At 44.5% G+C, this 26,888-nt stretch overlaps 1 protein-coding gene across 1 annotated transcript in view; it reads right to left on the bottom strand.

Annotated features, from left to right (window-relative positions):
• Positions 1–26,888, bottom strand: part of FCGBP (Fc gamma binding protein) — a 287,645-nt gene that overhangs the window by 219,774 nt on the left and 40,983 nt on the right. Inside the window, exons 2-3 of the mRNA XM_078653817.1 lie at positions 15,799–17,013; positions 11,738–12,078 (exon numbers count right to left, since the gene is read on the bottom strand). Of these exons, the coding sequence (XP_078509943.1) occupies positions 11,738–12,078; positions 15,799–17,013 (1,556 nt within the window). The remainder of the gene's footprint in view (positions 1–11,737; positions 12,079–15,798; positions 17,014–26,888) is intronic.

Below are 26,888 nucleotides of genomic sequence, written 5' to 3'. Positions count from 1 at the left end.
GCAGTTTTTGCCTGAGCAGCCCAGGACGTCTCACCGGAAAGAAAACTTCATTTGGCAATTTTTTAAAATTCCCAAAGGTCAGAAAAAAGTAAATGCAAGATACGTAACTTGCCTTATATGTCAAGATAGACTGTCCAGAGGAACCGAGAAAAAATACAGTTTCGGAAACTACACAATGCATCGCCATATGACTAGGTGGCATCCTAACAACTACAGTGCTGCACAGTTTCGGAACGACCTAGATAATCTCCCTATTATGGCCAGAAGATCTGTTGTACCGGAAGTAACGGGACCAGAGGGCAGGGAGATGGTGCCAAATATACAAATGAAATTTGGTGAAGTAAAACACACCTGCGTATTTTGCGATGGATTCATTTCCTACGGAGAAAAAAGCATCACTCTGATCAACAGAGCTATTGACTATCATATGCAAGTTTGTACGAAACGCCCAAAATAATAAATACTTCTTTTTTTGTTTTGTTGCTCCTGTTGAGCCCTTTACAATGAATCGTTTTCATTGCCCCCTCCAAGAAAAACCCAAAAAAATATAAAACTTCAGAAAAATTCAAAAAAAGTAAAAAAATGTTCCGAAAAATAATAAAAAAAATATAAAACAACAAAAACAATTAAAAAAAAAGTTCTTTTCAGAACTACCTCCCCGTTATTAAAAAATTGGTACAATATTTGGAACTGTGCCAACCTCTATTTCTCTTAGTTCGCTTCCCAGTTCGCTCGCCGGTACGCGAACTAGAAGCGAACCAAAAACAGTAAGTATAAGGGAAGGAAACAGACACTTATGTTAAAAGAAAGACAGCTATAGGGGAGTAAACTAGAGATACTATTACCCGTAATCCACTGCTGATGATGTCACATATTACATCATTCATGACATGCTCAGTGACATCATCAGCAGAGGATTGCGGGTTTTTTGGCAACGTGCCTTATCCACGGTTTAATAACGCTGCCTTTTGCTTTATATAAGTTTTCAAATTGTATGAAATATATACCAATAGGTCGTTATGAACCTTTAGGTAGTGCTTTTCTTCATGAGGTCTGGTCGCTTCCATACACATACAGATGTTTCAAAGATGATCAAGAAGTTTATCTGAATGGAGAGGAATGCACTGAGACGCCAGATCATTCACTAATGTGTAGGCACATACAGTTACACGGTTCATGCAACAAACACCGACCAAATATGGCTTGCGTGTTGCAAGGCACGCCAGTTCCTGCTATCATCCCCACGTTCAAGTTGTTGGAAAATGGTAGTTATTTGATGCTCAATAATGAAGATTGTTCTGAGTTAATTGAAAAGGGTCTGCACCTCTGTACGGGTGTTCGCTATGTGAAGCACGAAAGTTTCACGGGCCGAACTCAAGGCCACCTCTCTCTGAGACAAAAGAGCTCTTATTCTTGCCATGCCGTTGAAATCTGTCCCAAGGTTGGTATTTGTGGCCAGATTGAAAACTCCCTATGTTCATGTGTGGGAGGAAATAGAACATTTCTGCAGCAAATAACCCGTTCACTTACTGTTACGATAAAAGGAATACTTTTAATTCAGATTTGCCTTTCAATTTCAGCAAGATGGTTCCGACTATCTTTAACGCATCCTCCACAAAGACCCTGGCGCACTTTTTTAAAGTTGTTACCAGTGGTCTCGTGACTTCATTTGAGAAAATCTTTGGAGTCATCCCTGCTTCCTTTCATTCCATTTTCTCCACTCCGGTTCGTGGATTGGCATTTTTACTTGCATTACCAGCGGACGCTCTTGTGCTTTTTTACATTTTTAAATATGGATGTCCCTCCTATGCAACCTCCCACCCTGCAGCTGCTGACACTGTTCCGCAATCGCATGCTAGAATATTATGGCACAATGCCGTTGGCGATATTAAGCACGGCATATGGATTATCTTTTCGATTCTCCTACTTCACCTGTGTCCAGCCTGTATTTCACTGCCTGACCTGTAATTTCGATTGGGCACTTGATTTGTGTCTCTGCGGACCGGTTTCTCCTGACGTCGACTTTAATCAGCTGATGACTCCTATCATTACTCACGAGTTGGTTTGTCCTGGCGAAAGGATTATGGCTGTGGCATTGATGCATGGACTACTTGGTCCCTGGAATTTACTGGCGGCAGCACAGTCTTTCTTGGAACAGAGCTTTCTTGAAAACCCACCGAGCTGTCCTCTGATGGTGATAGAGGATCCGGTGCTGGGAGAGCACGTATGTTCTTTTCCGCTTTTAAATTGGATGGCTGAACTGTTTTCGGATGAAGACGGTGACTTCCTATTGGAGGCTGTTGCAGCTTATTTTGCATACACAGTTATGTCATAGACCTTTTTCATGTTTGATATGCTGAGTACTAGCATTTCATTGACAATTCATTGACTTATTTGTCAAGTTTTTATTATTTACCTTGCCTATTGGCTTAAGACTCGATAAAGTACTTGGCTGTTTTATTTTTCTTTAGCATTAAATTTTCCTAGTTTTTAATGCTTTACCTTGCGGACCGTCCACATATAAACTTGCAATCTGCTCTCATGAGATGGCACTTCTATTATCTTATTCAGTTCGTTTCCGGATCATGGGGAGGTGTCATCTAGGTCCTGGATATCTTTACACCGTGTTAAGTTAGCATGGGCTCATTACCGGTTTAAACGCCATTTTTCCTTTTTTGCAACTTCTGCACACGACACTTAGTTGTTGCTTTAGCTTTCCACCTAGTAGTTCATCATGGTTTACATGAGAATAATATGTTATTGCTCTACTATCTGCTTTGCTTGTTAAACTATATCTGTACAGCGAGTGCTAAAGTTTCAAGAACAACACGATACAGAATTGTTATGAGGTCTGATCTCCACGACTTCATACTCATAACATAAGTGCAACTTCTGCCAATTCTGGGCATGAGGCGAGTTTTATATTGCTTTGCCGAACACACATACACAACAGTTGATGCGGTTCACATGAAGAGAGAGCTGGTGTATGCTGATGTGATTCCTTCAAATCTAAGACACTAAAGTATGGGCACGCCCTAAACCAACACAAAGAGACCTTCTTAGCAAATAATATAATATGTGTATTAGGGAGGGTGAGATATAAGCAGCCGCGGGCCGTGGAGGGAGTTACGGTGAGGCAGGGAGGCGGGGAGGGGGAGAAGCAGGGTGGAGCCCTCTCTACCTTGCCCCTCCCCCTCCCCGCCTCCCTGCCCCACCGTAACTCCCTCCACGGCCCGCGGCTGCTTATAAGTGTTGCTAACTCTTATTCATTTACAGCATGTTAACATACTGTCACCATTCGCTTTTTATGTACTAGTAACTATGCTGGTAATTTTGCTACTGATAATATGTGTACTTCTATTATCTAAGATACTACGCCTGAGAAGACGGCATTAGTAAATAAACATTTCAAATACACATGTGTTCTTCTTAACTCCATGTTCTGGTTTCTAAGAAATATATAACGACCGACTGTTCATGAGTTCCACGTATCCTGAGGTACTATAAGTTCATATTCTGGATTGTCTAAACATTGAGAGTTTGTTATATCCAATGTGACACTGTACCTAGCTTGCTAAGGAGTTTTTGATTACTAACGTGAGTTTTGGGACACCCTAATTCGCCGAGGTTCCAATCCTCTGTCCACAGTTCTGTGTGAGAACAGAAACCCTGCGACAGGGGCACCCCCGACCCTTGCTGGAGCTTCATCACACTTGCGATACAACTCCAGCAATGCGCCACCTTTACGGCACAGATACATCACGCATCTGTGCTGTTTTTGCCCCATGATGCGCCGCATTGTAAATGCAGCACACCATAGGTGACGGAACAGCGGCACAGAATGACTAACACATCCCTGGTGATGCGCCAGTCATCATAAATGTATCCCTATGCTTCTTATCTTGTTAGAGATGAACCGCCATATGTATCATCAAAGTTTTTTGCATTTCCTAAATAGCGAACTTTAAGGAATAAATAGCGATTCTTTACCATTCCTAGTTTGCGATTAGCTATTTGCTAATTACAAATTACCCATTCATTTCCTTCATTTCCATAGGGCGGTTGGACTCACTTTTAGCTCGAACGGCTGAATGGATTTCCACGAAACTTGGCAAAATTGTAGGGACTGGTAGCCCGATGTGCCTTTGCTATGTCTCAAGATATATGCTCCAGTGGTTTTTACGAAAATTAACTTTGAAAAATATATATTGGGCTACATTGGCCTATATATATGTTGGAGCCCAAATGTAGCCCAATGTAGCCCAATGAAGCCCAATGTAGCCCAATGTAGCCCAAGGATGGCCGCCAGACACACAAAAAAACAAATGTAGCCCAAATATCAGCCAGATGTAGCCCAACTATAGCCCAGTGACAGAATGACCAATCAGCTTCGCAAACCTCCGTTACGCGAAGCGGAGCGCTGTTACAGATATATATCTTTTTTTGAACGTTAATTTCTCAAAATCCACTGGAGCACATATATTGAGACCTAGCAAAGGCACATCGGGCTACCAGTCCCTAATATTTTGCCAAGTTTCGTGCAAATCCATTCAGCCGTTCGATTATTATTATTATTTTTTTTTTTTGCCCCGCGGGGCCCTTTTAAAACCTCCACATCAAACCTAGGGGGTCAGCGAGGATCTACTATGCCCCCTTATAGTTATTTCCCCCTTTGTTTTGACCTCCTCTTGTCTCTCGATCCTACCGAGAGACAAGATGGCGGCCGCTACGGACTTTTTGGAATGTTGACAGACGCCGGAGAACCAATCAGCTTCGCTCCACAAAGCTCCGTTGCGCGTAAAGTACGCGAACCGGAGCGCTGCCTGGTCCGCTGTTACAGATATATATCTTTTTTTAAACGTTAATTTCTCAAAATCCACTGGAGCACATATATTGAGACCTACAAAAGGCACATCGGGCTACCAGTCCCTACAATTTTGCCAAGTTTCGTGCAAATCCATTCAGCCGTTCGGGCTAAAAGTGAGGCCAACCGCCCTATGGAAAACTCAATGTTAAAAACACGTTTTGGGACCCCCCTTTTTTCTCGGCCCCCCCTTGACGAACCCCCCCCAAATTTTCAAGGGCTGCTCAGAAACAAAATGTGCCATTTTCCTGAAAATTTCAGCCAAATCCGTCCACAAACGCCAAAGTTATTAGACATAGAATTTTCAAAAAACCCATAGAGAAAAAATCCTAACTATATATACCTACTGGCGACCGCCAGTAGGTAATATATATATATATATATATATATATATATATATATATATATATATATATATATATATATATATATATGTATATATATATATATATATGTGTGCCACACGATCACCTTCACACAAGGAAACCCAGGGACACAGCGGGGTACAGATGGGAAGCCTTTAATCACCAAAAACAACCAGCATGATGCATTTCGGCCATTACGCCTTCTTCAGATGCTGAAATGTTCACAGGTATCTCCTCCTCCCTCCTTTGTAATTGCCAGGGAGCTCCCATTGGTCGGAGCTCAGCCTATCCAGCCGCCTGGGAATGCTGCAGTGTTGTAGAAAACTACAGCTCCCAACATGCACAGGAAACTGTCTTTTTGGCAGCTGGATCTTTTCACGAATGCACCGAGATTTTGCCATGCAAAGGAGGGCCCGTGTAGCGGCTGGTGACCCCGTTTCCAATGTCGGTGTACAGGGCTCCCTTGTGTCCCCAACGTCCAAAGCCCCAAAAGGATGGATATATATATGCAAAAAAGAAGGAGAGAACTCTGGGTAGTTCCCAAGTTTAGGTGGAAGGCAGCTCCTGTATAGAGCACACTCAACACCAGCGACACTCAAATGTCTGCTTTTCTATCAAAGTTTTTAAGCATAGGATTAGCACAGTGCTCTTATTGAGGAAAATGCTGATGTCTCAAAGAACACTACTTCATAAAGCAGTACCATTCCACCGGTCTTCGCAAAACTCAGCTACACCATCAATCACTCGATGACTGTATCTTTTCCTGTGACAATGTACAGTGCTTCACTGTCTAGTTTCAAGCAATACAAGTGCAACATACATTTGTACAATGTATTTATTTATTCATCTACAAGCGCCTTGCACTGCCAGTGTATCACTTTTAACATGGGAAAAAGTGGCATGCCGTTGGCGCAGGGGGCTTGTTCATAAGCCCCTTAGTTTTTATTGACATGTTTTAGTGTAGTAGCATGCATCCATCATGCTCCCATAATGACAGCTATTTTTTCAGAAACCAAATGAGCCTGTATTGTTGCTTATGGTTCCTTTGAACACACGTGTGCACCCAAATCGACTTAATGGGCCCCCGCTGGAACCCATGGACTACTCAGACAAATATGGGCACCTGCGGCATGAATGGGCCCACACACACATCCGTTGGGGTACCATGGGAATTGTATTCATCCACTGATTCTCATTGCCACCCACAAGGCCACACATGAAATCTTGCAAGGGATGGTGAAAGTCAATGGGCTAACACAGGAGTCACTGCCCCCCCATTTTTGACCATGGTGCCTAGCATGCCCCCACTGGGACCCAAATACTCTCACTATTAAAGTAGAGCCTTGTGTATTGGTGTCTACTCTTATATAAATCACAAAAGGCTCACCGTTTTGTTAATGTGTAAAACCACAGCTGTTTCTATGCTGAACTACACTCCTAATGATTGCCTTGTCTATCAGCTTCCCATTGCCAATAGGCAAATCTGGCAAGGCACAAACCGCTTTGCTGTGCAGTATATTTTATGCTCAACATGGAAGCAAACAAAAGATGTTGCACCTAACAGAAGAATGCAAATCAACAGCTGAAATAATGTAGGTTCAGTCACTGGGAAATGTAAGGTTTTGCAGAAAGAATCATTCCCATTCTGCTATATATATATATAGTAATACTGCAATATTGTCATTTTGGCATTGCCTGTAGAGCCAGACTCAGGGAAGGGAAGACTGATCTTCTGCTATACTCAGTTAAGGAAGCAATGGCAGGACAACCCCAATGCGAAGATGCTAGAACAACTTATCAAGATACATGGCTGAAAAGAATGTGTGTTATTGAAGATCCTTACATTTAGATGAATTCCTTGACCGAGCACAAACAAGCTTACGCCTAAGTTGGTGATGTGCCCTTAGTAACATGCACTCACTTCCCAAACATAAATTAGAACTATCTGACTTCTTAGATAGCCAACAGAGACATGGGCAGATTACTCATCCAGCCTGGACTTTACTATAGTTTCTCCATCAGGTTTCACAGTTCATAAATTGGATAGACCGCTAAAAAGGGGCGGCGGACTTCCTCTGATGAATCACAAATTTTTCACTGCCAAATTTGAGACAGTTCCATCTTTGGCTTGTGAAGCATTCGTGCTTTGCTTGGAACTTACCAAAAATCAATCTTTCAGTGGCATCTTAGTTAAACGCCAGCCTAGCCCCAGCAACTGCTTTCTGAATTCCATAGGTTCCTTGCTGGAAGCTAATATTCATGTTAAGGATTCACCATTGTAGGTGAATTCAATTTCCATCTCAAAGCTTTTTCAGATAAAAACACTGAGGTTCTTCAGGGAATCACAAGCGCAACTTATCAACACACCCACACATCAGGCAGGACATGCTCTCAACAGCATCTTCGCCAAAAACTGCCATATTGCGTTACATGAGATCTTGCCACTAGCCTGGTTGGATCAACATGCTATTCGATTTATTATTAGCACCCCCCAGATAGCACACCACAACCTGGATGTAGCTCAACCATCCTGTTATCAGCCTGGAAAAAAATAGATACATTCAAACCTACTTAGCAACTTGCACAGACTCAGCTCACCGCTTCCTCTGAAATCGAACAAGCCCTGTCAGACTATCGCAATTGGCTTAACCCTACATGTATTAAGCTGGCCCCATATAAGTCCTCCTCTGCATGCAGGAGCACACCATCAGCGCCCTGGTTTACGGAGACACTCAAGAAAGAAATATAGATATGTACAAGACAAGAAAGGATCTGGTGTTCACACTATGACGAACTAGAGAACTAATCTTATAAAGTGGCATTGTCTAATTATAAACTCTTACTGAAGAAAGAGAAATGCGTATATTATACTTCTCGAATTGAGCAGCCCAAAAATTCCTCCCAGGGACATTTCCAAGTAGTCTCCAAATTCTCTAAACCTCAATGTAACAAGTCAACCAATTCCAGTCAGGCTTTCTGTGACACGTTGGCCTCTCATTATATGAATAAAGTTGAGATAATATAATCCAACCTCAAGGGCTCTAATACCCCAACACCTATGGAGGGGCGCCTTGATCAGAAAATCATCAAATAATTCTCTCCGGTCATATCAGCTCTTGTATCTAAAATGATCACAACTGCTGTGTCACGCTCTCTTTTAGTACCTTGTTGCCCATCACTACTAAAGCTGGTCCCCAATTTAATTGTTCCCAACCTCACTGATATTTTCCGCTCCATGTTTAGATCAGGTGTTTTTATCCTTCCCAAAGGAAGAAAGCATCAATTCATCCTCTCATAAATAAGCCCAATCTATATAAGACAGATTCGAGTCTATCTTTTCTTTCTCAAGTCTATCTTTTCTTTCTCGAGTCTATCCCTAGCGCCGGGAAACCCACTGTGGGTAGCTGTGCGCGTTATAAGTTTAAATTAAATAAAAAAATAAAATTTAAAAAACTATTGTTCCATTTCCCGCCTTCCTCTCTAAACCAAATTGGTGAAGAAAGAGATGTATCTTCAGCTGGCCCGAATCATACATAGCAACCAGAGCCTGAGCCCAACACAATTTGGGTTCAGTCCAGGACAGTACAGAGACCATCCTTATCAAACCCATGGAAGAGATCAGAGTCACACTCAAAAGGGGAGGAGCGGCTGCGCTAATTCTTCTCGACTTGTGCACTGCCTTTGATACAGTTGACCACACACTTCTGCTCAACAATCTAAGTAAATTAAGCATTAAAGAGCACAGGCCCTGCTATCTCTTTTCTATTTGACAGGGTACAAACGGTCGCTATTGACCAGGTTATATCACCTCCCTTTTCCCTTCTGTGGATCTTCACACAGTCCAACCTTATTTAATATATGTTATATTATCTTATTAGAATTTGTATAGCGCACTAATATCCGTGAGTGTCTAGACGCTTCCGGTACTGCAGACTGTGTCAGGAAAAGCTAGTTTCTAAATAGCCACGTCTAGGATAATTTCCTAAACTCAAGAAGAGAGGAAGTCTTCCTAAAATAAAGTGGAAGGGAGTTCCATTCCTTGATGGTATTGTGGCTGAAACTCCTCCCACCCCAGTTCATCCTTTTAAATCTAGAGGTGGGCATCAAGTTGGTATTGGCCGAACGTAATGATCTATTAGGAGAATACGAGCTGAAAATGTCCCAGAGACATTGTGGGACTTTTCTGTACAGTGCTTTATGTGCAGTGCAGAGGGCCTTGAATTTAACACGCGACCAACTGGCAGCCAGTGCAATTCCTGGATACCTTACCTAATGAACTGATATTTGGGAACGTCCAGGATTAATCTGGTAGTGGTGTTTTGCACCGCCTGCAGCCTTATGAGTAGGTTGGATTGTAGGTTGATATATAGACCGTTAAAATAACCCCATTTTGATAAAACCAGGGAGGTCATCACTGTTTTTCTGGTGTTTTTGGGAATAAATGGGAGAATCTTGTGTAATGTTCTGATGGTAAGGTATGAGGAAGTCACAACCTTAGAAACCTGAGACTTAAAATTAAGTTTCTCATCTACAATGACCCCCACATTTTTAAACTTGGCAACTGGTGTGGGAGAGGGGCCAAGGGTGTCTGGCCACCAAGCTGGTGACCACGGTGGAAAAATGTTTCCAAACAACACCACCTCAGTTTTGCTTGAGTTCACCTTCAAGCAGTGCCTACTCATCCAGTTGCTCAGTGTGATCATGCAATCATGTAATTTAAGGGAGTAATTAACTTCCTTGTCCACTGTTGAAATTACCAACTGTGTGTTGTTGGCATAAGAGGTAGGGATTAAATCAAAACTTCTAATCAGAGGAGCGAGTTCGGAAACATAAAGTTAAAAAGCGTAGGGCTCAATAAGAAGCCCTGCAGCCCCCCACAAGGCAGGACAGAAGGTGCTGGCTTAAAATCGCCCAGATGTACTTTTTGTGTTCTGTCTAATAAAAACGACGTTAGAAAGGAAAGGGCCTTTCTTCGTAAAGCTCCGGCTTTTAATTGTTGGACCAGAAGTGTATGATCCACTGTATCAAACTCCGCAGATAGGTCGAGGAGAATGGGAGTTGCAGATACATGTGATACAGGGCTGGCTATGATGAAGAAAGCTCATGGCTTTTCCCTTACTTTTTACACGGATGTATGACATTACAACGCGATCAAAATGATCGCGGTACATCACAAAACAACTTTTACAACGCAAGTTGTTACCACGACTTGCGCTGTAGGGTGCTGGACTTAGGAATAGTATGATTTACTATTTCAACTCCAGCCTACGTACAGTAGGGAAGGTGTTGGAATAGTAAATCACACTATTCCTTAGTCTAGAGCGCCCTCCAGTGCATGTCATGGTAACGACTCACGTTGTAAAAGCTGCGTTGTGAATGTATTGCGGTGTTTTGACCGCGTAGTAAAGGTTGTTTCCCTTCTACACTGATGACATTTAAATTGTCATCTCAGCTTTCAACCAGGACTCTAACATCTGCTCCTGTTTCCATGACTGCATGTTGACGATCAGCCAATGGATAAAAATCACTGTTTAAAGCAGAACTCAGATAAGACTGAGGTGGTCTTGTTTGAAAACCGTTCTCCCAGTTGGGTCCCTCCCTGGTGGCCTGATGAACTTGGATCTCCCCCTATTCCGGTAACTAAAGCTAAGAATCTAGGAGTCATCATTGACAATGCATTGAATTTCGGATGCCTTCGTGTTGAGGATGATCAAGAAAATTCTCTCTTACATCCCAGCTAATACAAAAAACTGTTATCACTGCTCTTATTTTGTCCAAATTAAACTACTGCAATGGACTCTGCATAATCTTGACAGTGAAACTCAGAAAAAGACTTCAAACTCTACAGAACGCATCTACTAGATTGCTCTTGGGTATTCTGAAATTCCAATCTGTGTCACAAGGAATCCATAAGCTCCACTGGCTACAAATAAGAAGTTGCTTTAAATTTAAGGTCCTTTGCACAGCCCACAAGATCCTTCACGGCATAGACCCTGAGTTTCTCAGACATTCTTATGACTGGTATATACCCAGTAGACCTTTGCACTTCCCTGGTGCCAAGATATTGGTGGTTCCCAGATTTCTGTGGACCAACTGCGGAGGTCGGAGTTTTGAAACAGGGACTCTCTCTGATTGGAACAACCTTCCCTAACACATTAGGACTTTACCAGCCCTTATCTTATTTAGGATACAGCTAAAAACGTGGCTTTTTAACTAGGCATTGGGTCTTCTGGTCGTGTTACAATGCACCCAGCCGCAAGACACATTGGGGTAAACGAGCGCTTTACAATTTTTTTTAACATAACATTTATAAAGCATTCTCATATTTGGAGAATAACTTGGCCTGGCTGTTTATTGAACATGGCCAATATTTCAGGTAAAAATTAATTTATACATGTCTTTGTATATTGGCCTCAACTTATTTTGGAAATCGTAAGGTACATAAACACTGCTTCAATTGGGAAATGTATTGGTTACAAAAAATATAATGTTCACATTGGCATCTTACCCTAACGAAACCATGTTCTGATCTGACGACAGTGATGTTGAACCCATAGGCCTGAACGAAGACCAAGCTGACATAGGACACTGCTGTGGAACCGCGGTTCTCGTTCTTGGACTCGACGTTGAAGCTGGGAAGGGTGTTGTCTTCCCCACAAGTCTTGGCCATCGTGTACCTGCAGGTACCCTGGAAGTCATAGTCTTTACTGTCGAATGAATGGTAATGCGGGTCACCCCATGCCCAGCAGATAGCTTCAGATTTTGGGGAACAGACTGGTTGATCATCCTTCATGGAGCACACCTCTTTCGCTCTGCATTTGGTTTTGCGGCAAGAAGGTTTGGAGGGACCTGGAGTGGAGATATAAGGAGGGCATGTGACAGATCACAGATGGTAGTTAAGGCAGTGCAGTTTTTTTTTATTCAACCACCAGAATTGCACAAAGTACACCACTTTACAATTATTCTAGCACAATCATCTTCACCGTCACTGAGATCATTAAGTGACATTTGACTGCCAACCCAAACAGTAAGATATGTATAGGCTGTCCTGTTTTCAGTTTCTATTTTTGGTAAATTCTGGTGGGGTTTTGTCAGTGTTTTCAATATCTTAAAAAAACAGTTGTTATCAGTGGTTACACATTTTCACGCCACTAAAAACAACAGAAAAAGTGTTTTTCCGGTGTTTATGGAACGTTTTGCTTTTATCATTGCTTGCTTTCTGCACTGAAAGAACATGGTATATAGACAGTGTACATATAGTGTTTATGAGGTCCAAAGAGATTTTTGCAAATTAATCTTATTGTAGTACACCATACAATACTTCTACAGTGAGTCTTTACTCATGTGCGCTCGCGCTTTCCTTCCCATGTAAACTTCTGTGAAAAGGCCCTCTCAGCATTCATAGCCCCTTGGGCTGAGAACCGTCAGCTAAGGGGCACAGTTGGGATGACTCTTTCTTTGATGCCACATAAAGCACGAAATGATAAATATTCGCGTTTTAGTTCCTGGGCATAAGAAAACAGTGCACCAGAAAGGACTAAAAAGTCAATAGCATCCCTCATTAACTCTGAAGATTGTAAACATGCTTTCAGCATACCATCTAACAAGTGGCAAGGATCTCCTACAGGGAATCACTTGCTCTGGTATCAATTTTGACAGGTCATCACACAATTTTTTTTTATAGGTAGCTGAATCACTACAAATACAAGCAATATCACTCCAATCTTTGTTGAACTTGGAAAGAACCTTTTTTGCAGAGCATAACAAGTGACACTGCGTTCCATGTTTTCCAAAAGTCTGGTGTCACGTTTTCACCACTATCCCAGATGCTTGGTGATATATATACTTGTCACTATACCTTGCATTTAATGTTTAAAGCCTGATGTGTTGGCAATTCACCTACTATCAATACTGACCCACTAGAAACTATGGTCTGATGTATTAAGGGTTTTTACCCATTCTCTGTGGGCAAATGTGATGACACATATTAGGAAAGATTTTTATGATTTTTAGCCATTTTACCTATCAGTGAAAGAATCAAATGCAGCCAAAATATCAAATGTGAGTTTGATATGTCCTGATTCTCTACAGTTTATAAAATAATTAAACTAAACCTAAAACGTGAAACTAAACCCTGCATCTTTAGACCAAAGGCCATAAAACTGAAAAAAGTAAAAGGAAGAAGAAACAATATTTTAGTGGCATCCCTAAAGAACAAAACTCAAGCAGAATAATGTTAGCCAGTCTTTCTTACTGCTAGCTTGTATAACAAAGTTATATTTTATTGACCCCTTCAGTAAGAACCAAATGACTCTTTCACTTTCTTTTTCCTTTCTTAAAATGGCATTTAGTTTGTGGTTGTGCAGGTGTTTTTTCAGTATTTATATGTTTTCACCGGTGAGGGCTATTTTTCTTTCAGTGGGGTTTTATCAGTTATTATAGGTTTAAACCTAAAACCCCACAGCCTAGATATGTATTAAGTATGCTTCCTGATAGACCTTTAGTCTCCCACTTCAGGGAGTTTATGACAGCGCAGTCTAGTGTTATAGTTGGTAATACTGACTAGAGTAAGATAAGTACACACTGTAGTCTGTGGATTTCATAGCTCTTTTGGGGATGGTCGCTACTGGAATTATTACATGGGCACTTGTGATGCAGATGTAAGTGGGGGTAATGGACTATGGCTAACAGAATAACAGAATCACCATGGAAGCATCATTATCTTCCCTGAGCACTCTTCTGCTATCCCCTCTTACTTCTGAAAAGCATGGTACCACTGATAGTTCCAGGCGTTCTGCACACCCCACAGGCATGTCAGAGCGGGCGGTGAAGCCTCAGAAAGGGTTACTTTCACATGCGTTTTGCGGATCCCTACTAGGCAACCCAAGTGTGACTTATGACTTTTACATGTCTAATCCAGATTTTGGTCCAGTGTCTCTAGATAATCGCTCCCACTAACCGTAGGTACATTGGGCACCAGATGTCATTAGATATCTGCTTGCAGAATTCTAACAGTTAGCACATGCATGGGAAGCCTCCTTTTCTTCTCCCTCCTTTCAAACAGGTCGAGAAAGGACAAGGCAGTCAAGCAGTTTTCTTGGCCACTGAGAGGCCCTTCAAGTTCAGAGATCAGTGTCTCAGTCTTTGATGGGCGTCGAAAGAGTCAACACGGTAAGTAAACTATGACAATCACATTTCCAGGGCACAATATATATTGAGTGCACACTTTAATGTGGGCAGATGAACGAGACTCAAGACTAACAACAAGGTATATCAGTTGTGATTGCCTCTTTCCAGGAATCACAAACCTATTTTTATTTTATTCAGCTGAGTGCTTTGGGCACAAAATGGAAGACAACCTGTGTTCATGCCTGGCGCGCCCACTCACTAATGGGGTGCTGCTAATAGTAATTGACTCTGGTACAGAAACCCTACCCACACTGCATGTTTGATGTATGGTACACATGGTGTCCAACTACACTTACATGGGGAGCAGCGTTTATTTGTGCTCAGTGCTTTATTCATGGGTGATAAAATAGTTTATGACATGTGACCATGAGCAATAGGTAGCACTAACATAGATCAAACACAACCGGTTTCCTTCAACATGGGCCCTGTGTAATGCTTATGTGCAGTTTAAAAGACATACAGCATGCAACTCAAAACTTAAATGTACCACCTAATTTGTTAGTTAAGATGCACTATGCCACCTTCAAAGACATGATGCAAACCACTACAGTCCACCAGAGTGTGTGTCCCACTAAATGTCTGTAGCTTCTTTATGTTGGAAGTCATAAGTAGCAACGACTATTGTTTGCAAGGTTCAATCAACTTTAATATCTCTTACTATCTCCTTACTCAGGCCCACTTAAAAAAACGAAAAATAAAGGCCTGTTTTTAAGGTCTACTAAATATTCGGTCTGTGACAGGACCACTGCATTCATTTGATTCTGCGGCTGCAGCTCTTTTTGCATAACTAAGGATAAACCGCATCATCCACACAATCCATCATCTGCTGTATATCTGATTTCAACAAAAAATTTGTTTCTAGTTCATTTAGGTCAAATGTTACAAAAAATGTGGTGACGTGTTTATCAGCATTCGAAGACCCTTTGCAAAAGTTAACTGGTCATTTTTCAGTTGCTTATTTGGTTGTTAAATTGAACTAATGAGGTGAAATCTTTGCCTAGACGGAATTACCAAGGGTAAAAATGACAAAATAATGAAGTAATAGTATGAAAAAAATGTGGTGCATTATGCCGCATAATTTGGTGCTCCTTTGCCGCTTAATTCCAGTGGCCCTGGTCATTAGCCTGTAGCAGAAACAACACAAATTATCTATATTTAAGTTTGCCGCAAACTATTTATATTAGCCATTTTCTTGAATCTCTGATTACCTTTAACTACCAGTCCCGCCTTGTCAATCTGACTGCATTTTAGGAACATTTCTTTGAATGTTACATCTTTACAAATATAACAAAATACACAGGTACGTGCATTTGACAGGGATAAAGTGATACAATTCCCTCGATTCCCATGCCCACAGAAATAAGAAAAGGCCATACTCACACACGGCTGACTCCCCGTAAAAGTCACTTTTAGACATATGGTAGAGCAGGAGCCCAAAGGGAGTGCTCGGGTGTTCAACAAGATGGGGTGGGTACCCAGCCTCTTTGCTGAAGCTGCGTGCACTCCAGGAGTACCCAGATGCAGGGATCTCCTTCCAGGTGAGGCCATTCAGGGCCGCCTTGTCGTAGGTGAGGGCCGTGGCTGAAGTCTTGGCCACAATCAGGGCATAGGTCTCACCCATGTCCGACCCGTGTATGTTGTAGGTCGTGCAATAGGAGTAAATGTCCGGGACATTGATGAGAAGAGGATCATATGGGATAGAATCTTTTTTGAACCCACCAGACATATACATTACTTGGATCCCGGCAGAAGCGTTGAGGAATAGAGGAGTGTCTGCCAGGTGGAGCTCAAGGACGTCACCACCAGCCAAGAGCTTGCTCTTCTTAGTGGAGCCTTTCCAATAATCCACCTGGGTGCTTTGGGATGTCACGATATACACAATGTCGTAGTTGTCCTGGAAAGACATTGGTGGCACAACAAACGTGGTTTCCCAGCTGGAGACTGGCAGCAGCTGCTCGTAGACATGGTTGCAGTTGGTGTGCTTCTTGGCACACGTGTTGCCGCTTAGCACCGCTACTGGACTGCGCGACACAATCCGGGTGCCCGACAAGTCATCCTTGCTCTGTATCTCAAAGGCTTGGTAGGCATCAAGATAAATGTCGGCTTTTTTGTCAGCAGGGTATGTTTTGCCTTTGAAGGTGATTGCACTTGATGGGTAGATGCTGACCGTGGTGGACTCTTTAAAAGCTACAACGGCAAACTCGCTCAAGGCTTCGGGCGGGCCATCCGCTGGGGTCAGGATGTAGTACTCTGTCCCGAGCTCTTGTAGGGGGTACACAATGGAACTGTCTGTGCTCAGATCCTTGCTGTTGACAGAGAGGACAGAGATGTCCTTATTAGCGGTGATAATGGTTGTCTGGGCGAAGAGGTCACCCGCAGCCATCTCTTTGCCCACCTCAACCTCAACCATTTTCGTCTCACGTGCATTAAGGTCGATTTTTTTCCGGAAGCTGCGACTGTTGACGGCTATGTTGACCTGCGTGGAATCTTCGGTGCCGGTGAGGAACAGCTTGAAGCTCATGGCTCCCCCTGGTTTGTGGTTCTGCATGAAGACAGTGATAAACTCCTGTCCTAACGGATCTGCTGCACCGGAACCTGCAAAAAAGGCAAGAGAATTGTTGTTCATGAAAAATAATCTTACTGATTTTTGTTTTCTACCAATGCATCTAAATGACATTGTGGATCTTGTAACTTTTCTCTTTGTCCATATACAAATTGCATTTTCTTCATTATGTACTTCTGAGGAAGACACACGTTAATACAGGAAACAATACTATTTACATGCGTGCATGAATACCAAAACCACATTATTAAATAAACCTAAGGAGCATTGTCTTGACAGCCAACATCCATACAGTAAGACTGTGCCTCCAAGCATGTAACTAGTCTAATTAGTGTAACCAAGTCTCTACCTGCAGTGCTTTGGATTACAAGGCTGTTAGAAACTACAATTCCAGGGAATGGGTTCACTCTCTTAGGTTTTCAGTGCAGGGAACTGTGGCAGCTTTTCAGTTCTAAAAATTAGAGGGCTTACTTATGAGAGGCTTCTGCCATGGAAGCACCCCTTTTTTGATGCTCTGGCAATGCAAGCCTTTCAATCATTTCTATGAAGCCATGCAAAGCCACTCTGCGTGGTTTTGCATGGCCTCATAGATATGGAGTAAGACAGAGCAGGCCAAGTCACTACCTTGCCATACTTTATGTCAAGGAGGCGTTTCATGGTCATTCCGGTGGGTGTTCATATGCAGCACCCATCAATTTTGATGTAGCCCCAGATTTACTCAATCATGTAAACCCAAGCAGTGCCAACACCTTATGCCTCCCTAAGGCATAACAAGGAGAAATATTTGTATTTCTCCTCATTTTTTTCGTCTTTCCAGGTGTGCATTCTACAGCACACATAGAATGTGGAAAACAATTCTATGCATTGTTTTTGTGCAGGAAGGTGCACCTTCCTCCACAAAAACAATCCTGCCTGCAATCGAGGCACCCTTGCATGGTGCACATTTGCCTACGTTGTTGCTATGCAGCAAATTGTGCACCAGAGCAGGGAGAAATGACAGGAATGCACCGTATTTCATAGATACAGTGCATTCATGCCCTTCCACATTGACTTGCAGTGCTGACCTACAACAGTTCCTTATAAATGAAGGTACTACGTGTGGCAATTCAGAGAATTAAATTAGACCAGCTAAAACCCATCTTCAATGCTTAACAGGTTTACCCTTTAAGCTACTCTTCTTTCCCAGTCCAAGGAAATAATCTACCTGTAGATGAATAGGACAGACGACTTCTCTGTCTGCAGTAGAAGTAGTGGAGAGCAATGTCTCCAGCTAATCACTGAACTTGCCACACCGTCATTCTACTTGTCTTTCAATCTTGCCTCCCAATCTCCATCCTGTTCTCTATGTTTATCCTCCCTCTACCTCTCATTCAATCTCCTCTCTCTATCCTGTTTCTTAATCTCACTCTTCATCTCTTCTACCTCTCACTCATACGCATCTCACTCCTTCATTCCCTCCCTGACATCCATATTTCGGACACCTTTTGCTCCCTTTTTCCTGTTTTCTTTTTCTTGTTTTTATCTCATTTCTCTTCTATTTCTCTATTAAACATTCAGTCATTTTTTCCTCTCATCTTTTCCCTTCCTATCTTTCCACCTTTCCTTTTGCTTAATCCCTTTACGCTTCCCTTACCATTTCTTCCTCATATACTCTCCTCCACCCCAATCCTCTACCAAAGAGTAATCATAGAGCTAGGTCCCAGGAAAGCTCTGATTGAGCGTCTAAAATAACCACAGTCAGGGAGGGGACCGGTGCAGGGCAGACAGGGCTCTAGGCCCCAGTGCCACTGCACATCGCTGCACAATTGATAGCTTTACCCCTGTTGTGTAAGTGAAGGGTGAATAAGCTGCCTTTCTCAAAGCAGAGAACTGGGCAAATTGTAAGACAATATTTCTCCTGCTTGGGCCTGTGAGATGATGTGGAGAATTCCAGAGGGCGCGAAACTGAGATTGTGCTAAAATGCTTAGAACTTGTGTTATAATTTGGGGCGAAGGACCTCTTTAAACTAATGGCCACTTGATGAGCCTTTTATACTGCTCATCACTGACCTTATATTAAATGGTGACTATTTTGAAGAATTTCTGACATAGCTTACGTGCATCAATATGCTAGGCTTAGACACATTAGTATAAACTAAGATGATAAACATACATCAATTCTGACTACATTGTTATGTTATTATCTGTTAGACCTGGGGTTTCTGGGGATTTAACATTACCATTCCAAGGATATGAAACATGATGAAGCTACTCCTTTTTAATCGGAAATTACAATTTTAAAGTGTTTTGAGATAACCCCATGGTTAGTCTACGTGAGGAGTATGCCTCACGGTAGTGAAAAGCGAATTTAGCTGGTTGTCCTACTAGGACATACAAAACTTACTAGTAAATGTCCTACCTTTTACTTACATAGCACACAGCCCATAGGGCTACCTATGGCCTGCCTTAGGGTCTGACTAATGTATAATAAATGTAACGCTTGGCAAGTGGTTTTAAATACCACGTCGAGTGGCAGTAAACTGCACACAGGCTTTGCAGTGGCAGACCTGAGACAGGTTTGAAAGGCTACTTGTGTGGGTGGCATAACCAATGATACAGGCCCACCAGTAACATTTAGATTACAGGCCATGGGTATATGGTATACCATTGTACAAGGGATTTACAAGTAAACTAAATAAGCCAATCATGTATACAATAATGTTACCATGTTTAGGGGAGAAGCACATGCACTTTTTCATTGGTCAGCCGTGGTAAAGTACTCAGAGACATTAGGCCGACAAAAAGATACAGCAAAATGAGGAGGTAAGCAGGCAAAACTTTGGGAGAAGATCACCCCAAGGATGACAGGTCTAACATTATCGTTAGCTGACCTTGAAATATAGATAGCAAAATGCTTGTCCCAGACTGAAGTCTCATTAGGTGTTCTTATCAATGTCATTGTCTAGATGACTTTACACCTTAGAGGTTCTTAGAAAGATAAAGACTGATGACATCAATCAATCAATCAATCAGAGTACTTGTAAAGCATGCTACTTACCCATGAGGGTCTCAAGGCGCTGAGGGGAGGGGGTGCCGCTACTGCTCTAAGAGCCAGGCCTTGAGGAGTCTTCTGAAGGCGCGTAGGTCTTGGGTCTGCCATAGGTGGGTAGGGAGGGTGTTCCAGGTCTTGGCAGCGAGGTAGGAGAAGGATATGTCACCGGAGGTTGCTCGTTGGATGCGAGGGACAGCAGAGCTGGCGGGTGGGGGTGTAGAAGCTGAGTCTGCTGTTCAGGTAGGCTGGTCCGGCGTTGTGGAGTGCTTTGTGTGCGTGGGTGAGACAATTGAAGGTGATCCTCTTGTCAACGGGGAGCCAGTGTAGGACTCTCAGGTGGGGGTGATGTGGCTGCGGCGGGGGACGTTGACTATCAGTCGGGCGGAGGCGTTTTGGATGCGCTGTAGTCGTCATAGGTGTTTGGCTGGGATTCCTGCGTAGAGTGCGGTGCCGTAGTCCAGTCTGCTGCTGACGAGGGCCTGTGTCACCGTTCTTCTTGTTTCAGTCGGGATCCACTTGTAGATCCTGTGGAGCATGCGGAGGGTGTTGTAGCAGGAGGAGGAGATGGCGTTGACCTGTTTAGACATGGAGAGGTAGGAGTCGAGGATGAATCCTAGGTTGCGTGTATGGTCGGTGGGTGTTGGTGCTGTTCCCAGTGTGGTCGGTCACCAGGAGTCGTCCCAGGCTGAGGGGGTGGTTCCGAGGATGAGTACCACTTGTGCGAAGGGGGCCATGTAGACGTTGAACAGCATCGGGCTGAGGGATGAGCCCTGGGGGCCGCCGCAGATGATGTCGGTGGCCTCGGATCGGAAGGGCGGGAGGCGGACGCTCTGGGTTCTGCCGGGGAGGAAGGACGTGGTCCAGTCAAGGGCCTTCTCTTGGATTCCGGCTTCTAGGAGGCGTGTCTTTAGAGTGAGATGGCAGACAAAGTTGAAGGCGGCTGACAGGTCCAGCAGGATGAGGGCTGATGTTTCGCCGTTGTCTAGTTGGTGCCTGATGTCGTCTGTGGCGGCGATGAGGGCTGTCTTGGTGCTGTGGTTTCGTCTGAACCCGGACTGGGACGGGTCCAAGATGTTTTTGTGTTCCAGGTGGGGGCCAGTTGCATGTTGACGATTTTCTCGATGACCTTTGTCAAGAACGGGAGCAGGGAGATGGGCCGGAAGTTCTTGAGGTCCTTGGGGTCCGCCTTGGGGTTCTTGAGGAGGGCGTTGATTTTGGCGTGTTTCCAGCTTTCTGTGAATGTTGCTGTTTCGAAGGACATGTTGATGACCTTCCGTAGTTGGGGTGCGATGGCTGCGACGTGAAATGTAGACATGCTGATGAGCAGGCAGAAAATGGAGTCTTTGTCTGCTCTAAATGGACTCTGGCCTTATTGGCTTTACATCAAAACCATGTATTGGAATCTGATGAACCAGTCCTGAAGACCTGAGGATATTTGTTAAGGTAGCAATAGGTCTGAATGGAAAAAGTTTCAGTAGGATGAACAAGTACCTTTTTACCTGACCATAGTTATTTGCTTTTTGACTACAGAGGTTATGTAAGCCACCGTCAAATACATGAAAGACGTTTTTATCTTTTTTTAAATGTTACCATAGGGTAACATTAAACAGAAGTTTTTCCAGTGCGTTTCTAGGGGGGTGGTCCTTGCATCATTGAAAACAGTTGATCTCTTAATCTGATTTTCTTACATTTTCTCCGGCATTTTTCATTTTAATGTCTCTTCTTGTGGCTAGGTGAATTGGGACCTTATACGCTTTTAATTATTTTATTGCTGGGTTACTTTGAGTGATTATTGCACGTACGCTACATAGATTTTATGTGAGAAAGACATTGCAGTGTGTGCCAAGCTGCAAAGTACAATCCAGGGATTCCCCTTAAAAGTAAAAACTAGGGGGCATATTTACAAGGGCTTTATCTCTGCTTTTTTGGCTTGAAAAGCCCAAAAAGCGGAGATAAAAATATCACCCTATTTACAAGAGGGTTCTAACATGCATAATCACATGTTAGCACCCTTTTTCCCAACGCCTCCCTTTGTATCTCTAATGAGATGCAAAGCGGTCATCACCGGGCGTTCCCCGGATGGACTACCTTGCAAATATCGCTGATGTTCACTTTGCAATATTTACAAGGCAGCCTACAGGATTTTAGCATATGTTAGATTTGGGCGATAACTGTGGTTTTCGCCAAAAACTAACATCTGCTAAAATCCAGATTTACCTATGCTTTACATTGGGGGTGGATTATGCTGATTCGACCACAGGGTCGTATCAGCAAGGTTATCGCCGTTTTGCAGGGAACATCGCTGGAAAACCATCGATGTTTCCTGCAAAACGGCGATAACCTCACTATCTCTGGAATTTTAATCGCCCTAGAGAAACGCGTTGTTAATAACGCGCTACCCGCGCGATACATTCCAGAGATAGGCTGCGATAAAAAATGTATAGCTAAGCACGGCCAGCGATAAATTATCGCTGCCAGGCCGTTGATAATATGCCAATAGTTTACCATTGTGGGTACGTTACTTTTGACCTAGTGTAAGGTCAATCCCACACCAAGACTGGCATTTCTCTCTTCCATAGTTTAATGCCCTAATTTCCTACATTAACTAATTTCACATTTGAAGAACAGTTTGTTCGTTTCAGCCATTTGCACAGGTTTCCGGACTTTATGGAAGTGAAAATGTAAATTGTAAATTGATCTAGTTTCTCGTTGCTGTAAACATGAACTTAAAAAAGTAGGATGTAAACTTACTAAACAATAAAATATAGTATATTTAAATTGGAACATACTAATTTCACATTTATGAGAATAAACAGCTCACTCAAGTACTTGCTATCGTTCTAAATACATTCGATCCCTTTTTTGCTTTTGTATTTTTGACTGATAATGTAGTTTAGAAAATACGTGCATCGAATGGTGTGCTTCCACTGAAAGACACTGCCCAAACTGCTTTTTTGTTGAAGGTGAAATTGAGTCCTAGGGTACAAATCTCCTTAAAGCATGTTCCCAAATGTTGACATGTATGCAGGAGCAAATCTTCTTCTCTCGCCTTAACAAAAGGCAATAAGCTTTATAACTCTCTTTTCATATGCTGTCCCTGCCTATAATATTCTCAAAATACATGTCAAAATGTTGCCTTTCTCAATACGTGTTTCATTTTACACGATGCGCTCTCTCTCATCGATAGTTCAGCCGGTCACATCCAGCCAATGTATTACTCTAAAAAACCACATGGTGGCACTGCTGCATCGGCAAAGGTGTCACGGGAGCTGACGGTTTTGCTGGACTAGGCCAGTACCCTTGACTTCTGTCCCCACTTAATCATTACTGGAACCTGGGGACCCCCACAGAATCATAATTGAAATTGGAAGACGCCCAGGTCTTTAAGTGGGACAGGTCTCTTCGGTGCTAAGCACCAGCAGTGTTTTGAAAGGGGGCCTCGAAACGGGTCTCCGTCGTGCTCTGTTTTATGCCCTGGCACAGGCTGTCCCTTTTCTTTCCAGACTGGAGTGACAGCAAGCACATGGATGTGCGCATGCTCACACTCTCTCACTTCTCACTAGTGGAGATGTTAGGGCATGAGGTCATGCCCAGTGAGCGTTTTTGGGGAAGGTAAATCCTTTAAAGAAAGTCATTTTCTCTCTGGATTTCCCTTCTCTTTTTGAAACTCAGAAGCAGCAACATTGCTATGGTGTCACCAGGGCTGTAAGTGGAAGCTATTTCAATATTATATACCAGCCATAGTTGCTGCTTATTTAGGTCGAGCAGACGTACTCTCAATGCGTGAGCATTGAGGTGTCTGCTTCAGACCTATTGCGAGCCGTATTTAGTTTTGAGGACACGAAATATGCACGAGCGCAGTTTGCACCTTGTGGGCGCGCACGGCGCCGTGCCTATCTCCTGCCTCGAAGCTCCACCACCACACACGCATGCACATACACAGAGACACACAAGCGCCCATGCACGCACCCATACATACAGAGAACCTATCCCCGCCGTCGCATACACACACACACTGCATACACAGCCGCATACACAGAGACACACACACAAGCACGCATGCACCCATACATACATACATACATACATACAGACAGAGAACACGCCGTCGCATACGCGCGCGCACGCACACGCACACACACACACACACACACACAGACAAGCGCACCAAAACCCCCGCCGCCCCACCAGACCCGCCCCACTCACCATGTTCTTCATTCGTGTCCCTCTGCAGCCATCCGGTCATTCTAAGCAACAGGCGGGTGCCGCGCTGAGACGCAGTCACGCAAATCTGCCGGCGGGCACAGGAGCGCGGGGTAGACTCCCGTCTGCTTCCTGTATTGATCTGGCCCCGCCCCCGTCCCAATAAAGGTTGCCTGGCTTCCTGTAGAAATGTGTCTGTGCGCATGCGCACACGGAGGCGTTTGTTGTGGCCATGTACGTGATGAAACCCAATGCCCGTGCGCCGGAACCGAAAGTGCTGATCTACGCGCCAGCACACAGATCCTATTCTGGTTTGAGGAAGCTGGTTTTAAGTAGTAAGCCCTTGTGTTTGTCAGTTGTTTTGAATTATTACAGTTTTAACCATTGTAATGCTGACAGCTCAAACAATAATTATTAAACAAATGAGTGCCACCCCGCAACAGTCCTGCAAGCCGCTCCGCTCCTCCCCGTGGCCACATGAGCCACTGGCCTGCCAGGTCCCACCGCAGCGAGCGAAGCTCCCACCGGAAGCAGGAGCAGTGCCGCAGATTACAATGCGGGCAGCAAGTCACCCGTAGGTCCTCCTCAGGGGTCTACACTACCGCCAGACTGCCCAGGCTTCCCTCAGGGGTGGGGGAGGTAAACCCCGCACCATGGCAACAGGATAGCCTCAAAACATTACGGGATGCCCCAGGAGTAGACGATGAGAGACAGAGCTGCCTAGAGTCGCGTCCTGTCGGCCCTTCTTGGTTGGCCATGGACCCTACCCCCGCCACTGACATGAAAGTTGAAAAGAAAAATCCACAGACGCTGCTGCCATCAAGCAGAAACAAGCATTTGCAATGCAATAGGTCTCGCATTACTGAAAGTTTGTGCTATTAGAGTTGCAAATAACAATGCAACGGCAATAGCGCAAACTTTCAGTAATGCGAAACCTAGTGCTCCAATACCTTCGGGTCCAGTAAGCGTTATACAAAACTGAAAAAAAGCAAAAGATTAGAAATCCACGTTCCAGTGGGCTAATAAGGTATATTCTTACAAAAATAATTGACGCTGTGTATAAGGTACATCTTGTTGATGGCAGTGTGTGGACGTTATTTTGTTAATTTATTGGTGTCTGGTTGTCAGACAAGCACAGGATGTGATAACTATTGAAAGGCAGTCTGGTTCTGCAGTATGTATAGGTGGGTGATACTCGTAATTTTCATAAGTTTATAAGGGGTAAAGTGCTGTGAAGTGGGACTTATATGCAGCACCCTCACCCTCACCCACCCTCACACACCCTCACTCACCCTCACACCCTCGCCCTCACACCCCCTCACCCCCTCACCCTCACAACCCTCTGACCCTCACTCATCCTCACACCCTCACACACCCTCACTCACCCTCACACCCTCACACACCCTCACCCTCACACACACTCACCCTCACACACCCCCACCCTCACACACCCTCACACCCTCACCCTCACATCCCCTCACCCTCCCTCACACCCTCACCCTCACACCCCTCACACCCCTCACCCCCTCACCCACCCTCACACACCCTCACTCACCCTCACCCTCACCCCCTCACCCTCACACACCCTCACCCTCACACACCCTCACCCCCTCACCCTCACAAACCCTCACACACTCACCACCCTCACCCTCACAACCCTCACCCTCACAACCCTCACACCCTCACTCACCCTCGCCCTTACACACCCTCACCCTTACACACCCTCACCCTCACACACCCCCACCCTCACATACCCTCACCCTCACACACCCTCATCCTCACACCCCCTCACCCTCACATCCCCTCACCCTCTCATCCCCTACCCTCCGTCACACACCCTCACACTCACACACCCTCACCCTCCCTCACACCCCCTCACCCTCACCCTCACACACCCTCTCACCCTCACACACCCTCTCCCCCACCCTCACCCACCTTCACCCTCCCACCCCCTCACCCTCACACCCTCACACACCCTCACCCTCACACACACCCTCACCCTCACCCCCCCTCAACCTCACCCCCCCACATCCCCTCACCCTCACCCTTACACACACCCTCACCCTCACACCCCCTCAATCTCACACACCCTCACCCTCACACCCCTTCACCCTCACCCACCCCTTCAACCTCACCCACCCTCACCCTCACACACCCTCACCCTCACTCACCCTCTCACCCTCACACACCCTCTCACCCTCACACACCCACTCACCCTCACAACCCCTCACCCTCACAACCCTCACCCTCACTCATGCTCACCCTCACACCCTCACACCCCCTCACACTCACACCCTCGAACACCCCCTCACACACCCTCTCACCCTCACACACCCTCACCCTCACACCCCCTCACCCTCACACACCCTCACACACCTTCACCCTCACACCCCCTCACACATCCTCACTCACCCTCACACCCCCACACACCCTCACACACCCTCACTGACCCTCACACCCTCACCCTCACAACCCTCTTACCCTCACACACCTGCACCCTCACACACCCTCACCCTCACACCCCTTCACACACCCTCACTCACCCTCACCCTCATAACCCTCTCTCCCTCACACCCCTCACCCTCACCCCCCTCACCCTCACATACCCTTACACCCCCTCACCCTCACACCCCCTCACACATCCTCACTCACCCTCACACCCCCACACACCCT

Source organism: Lissotriton helveticus, chromosome 7, assembly GCF_964261635.1.
Source record: "Lissotriton helveticus chromosome 7, aLisHel1.1, whole genome shotgun sequence".
NCBI lineage: Eukaryota > Metazoa > Chordata > Amphibia > Caudata > Salamandridae > Lissotriton > Lissotriton helveticus.
Note: the sequence above shows the minus strand (reverse complement) of the source record. Positions and strands in the feature narration are given on the sequence as shown.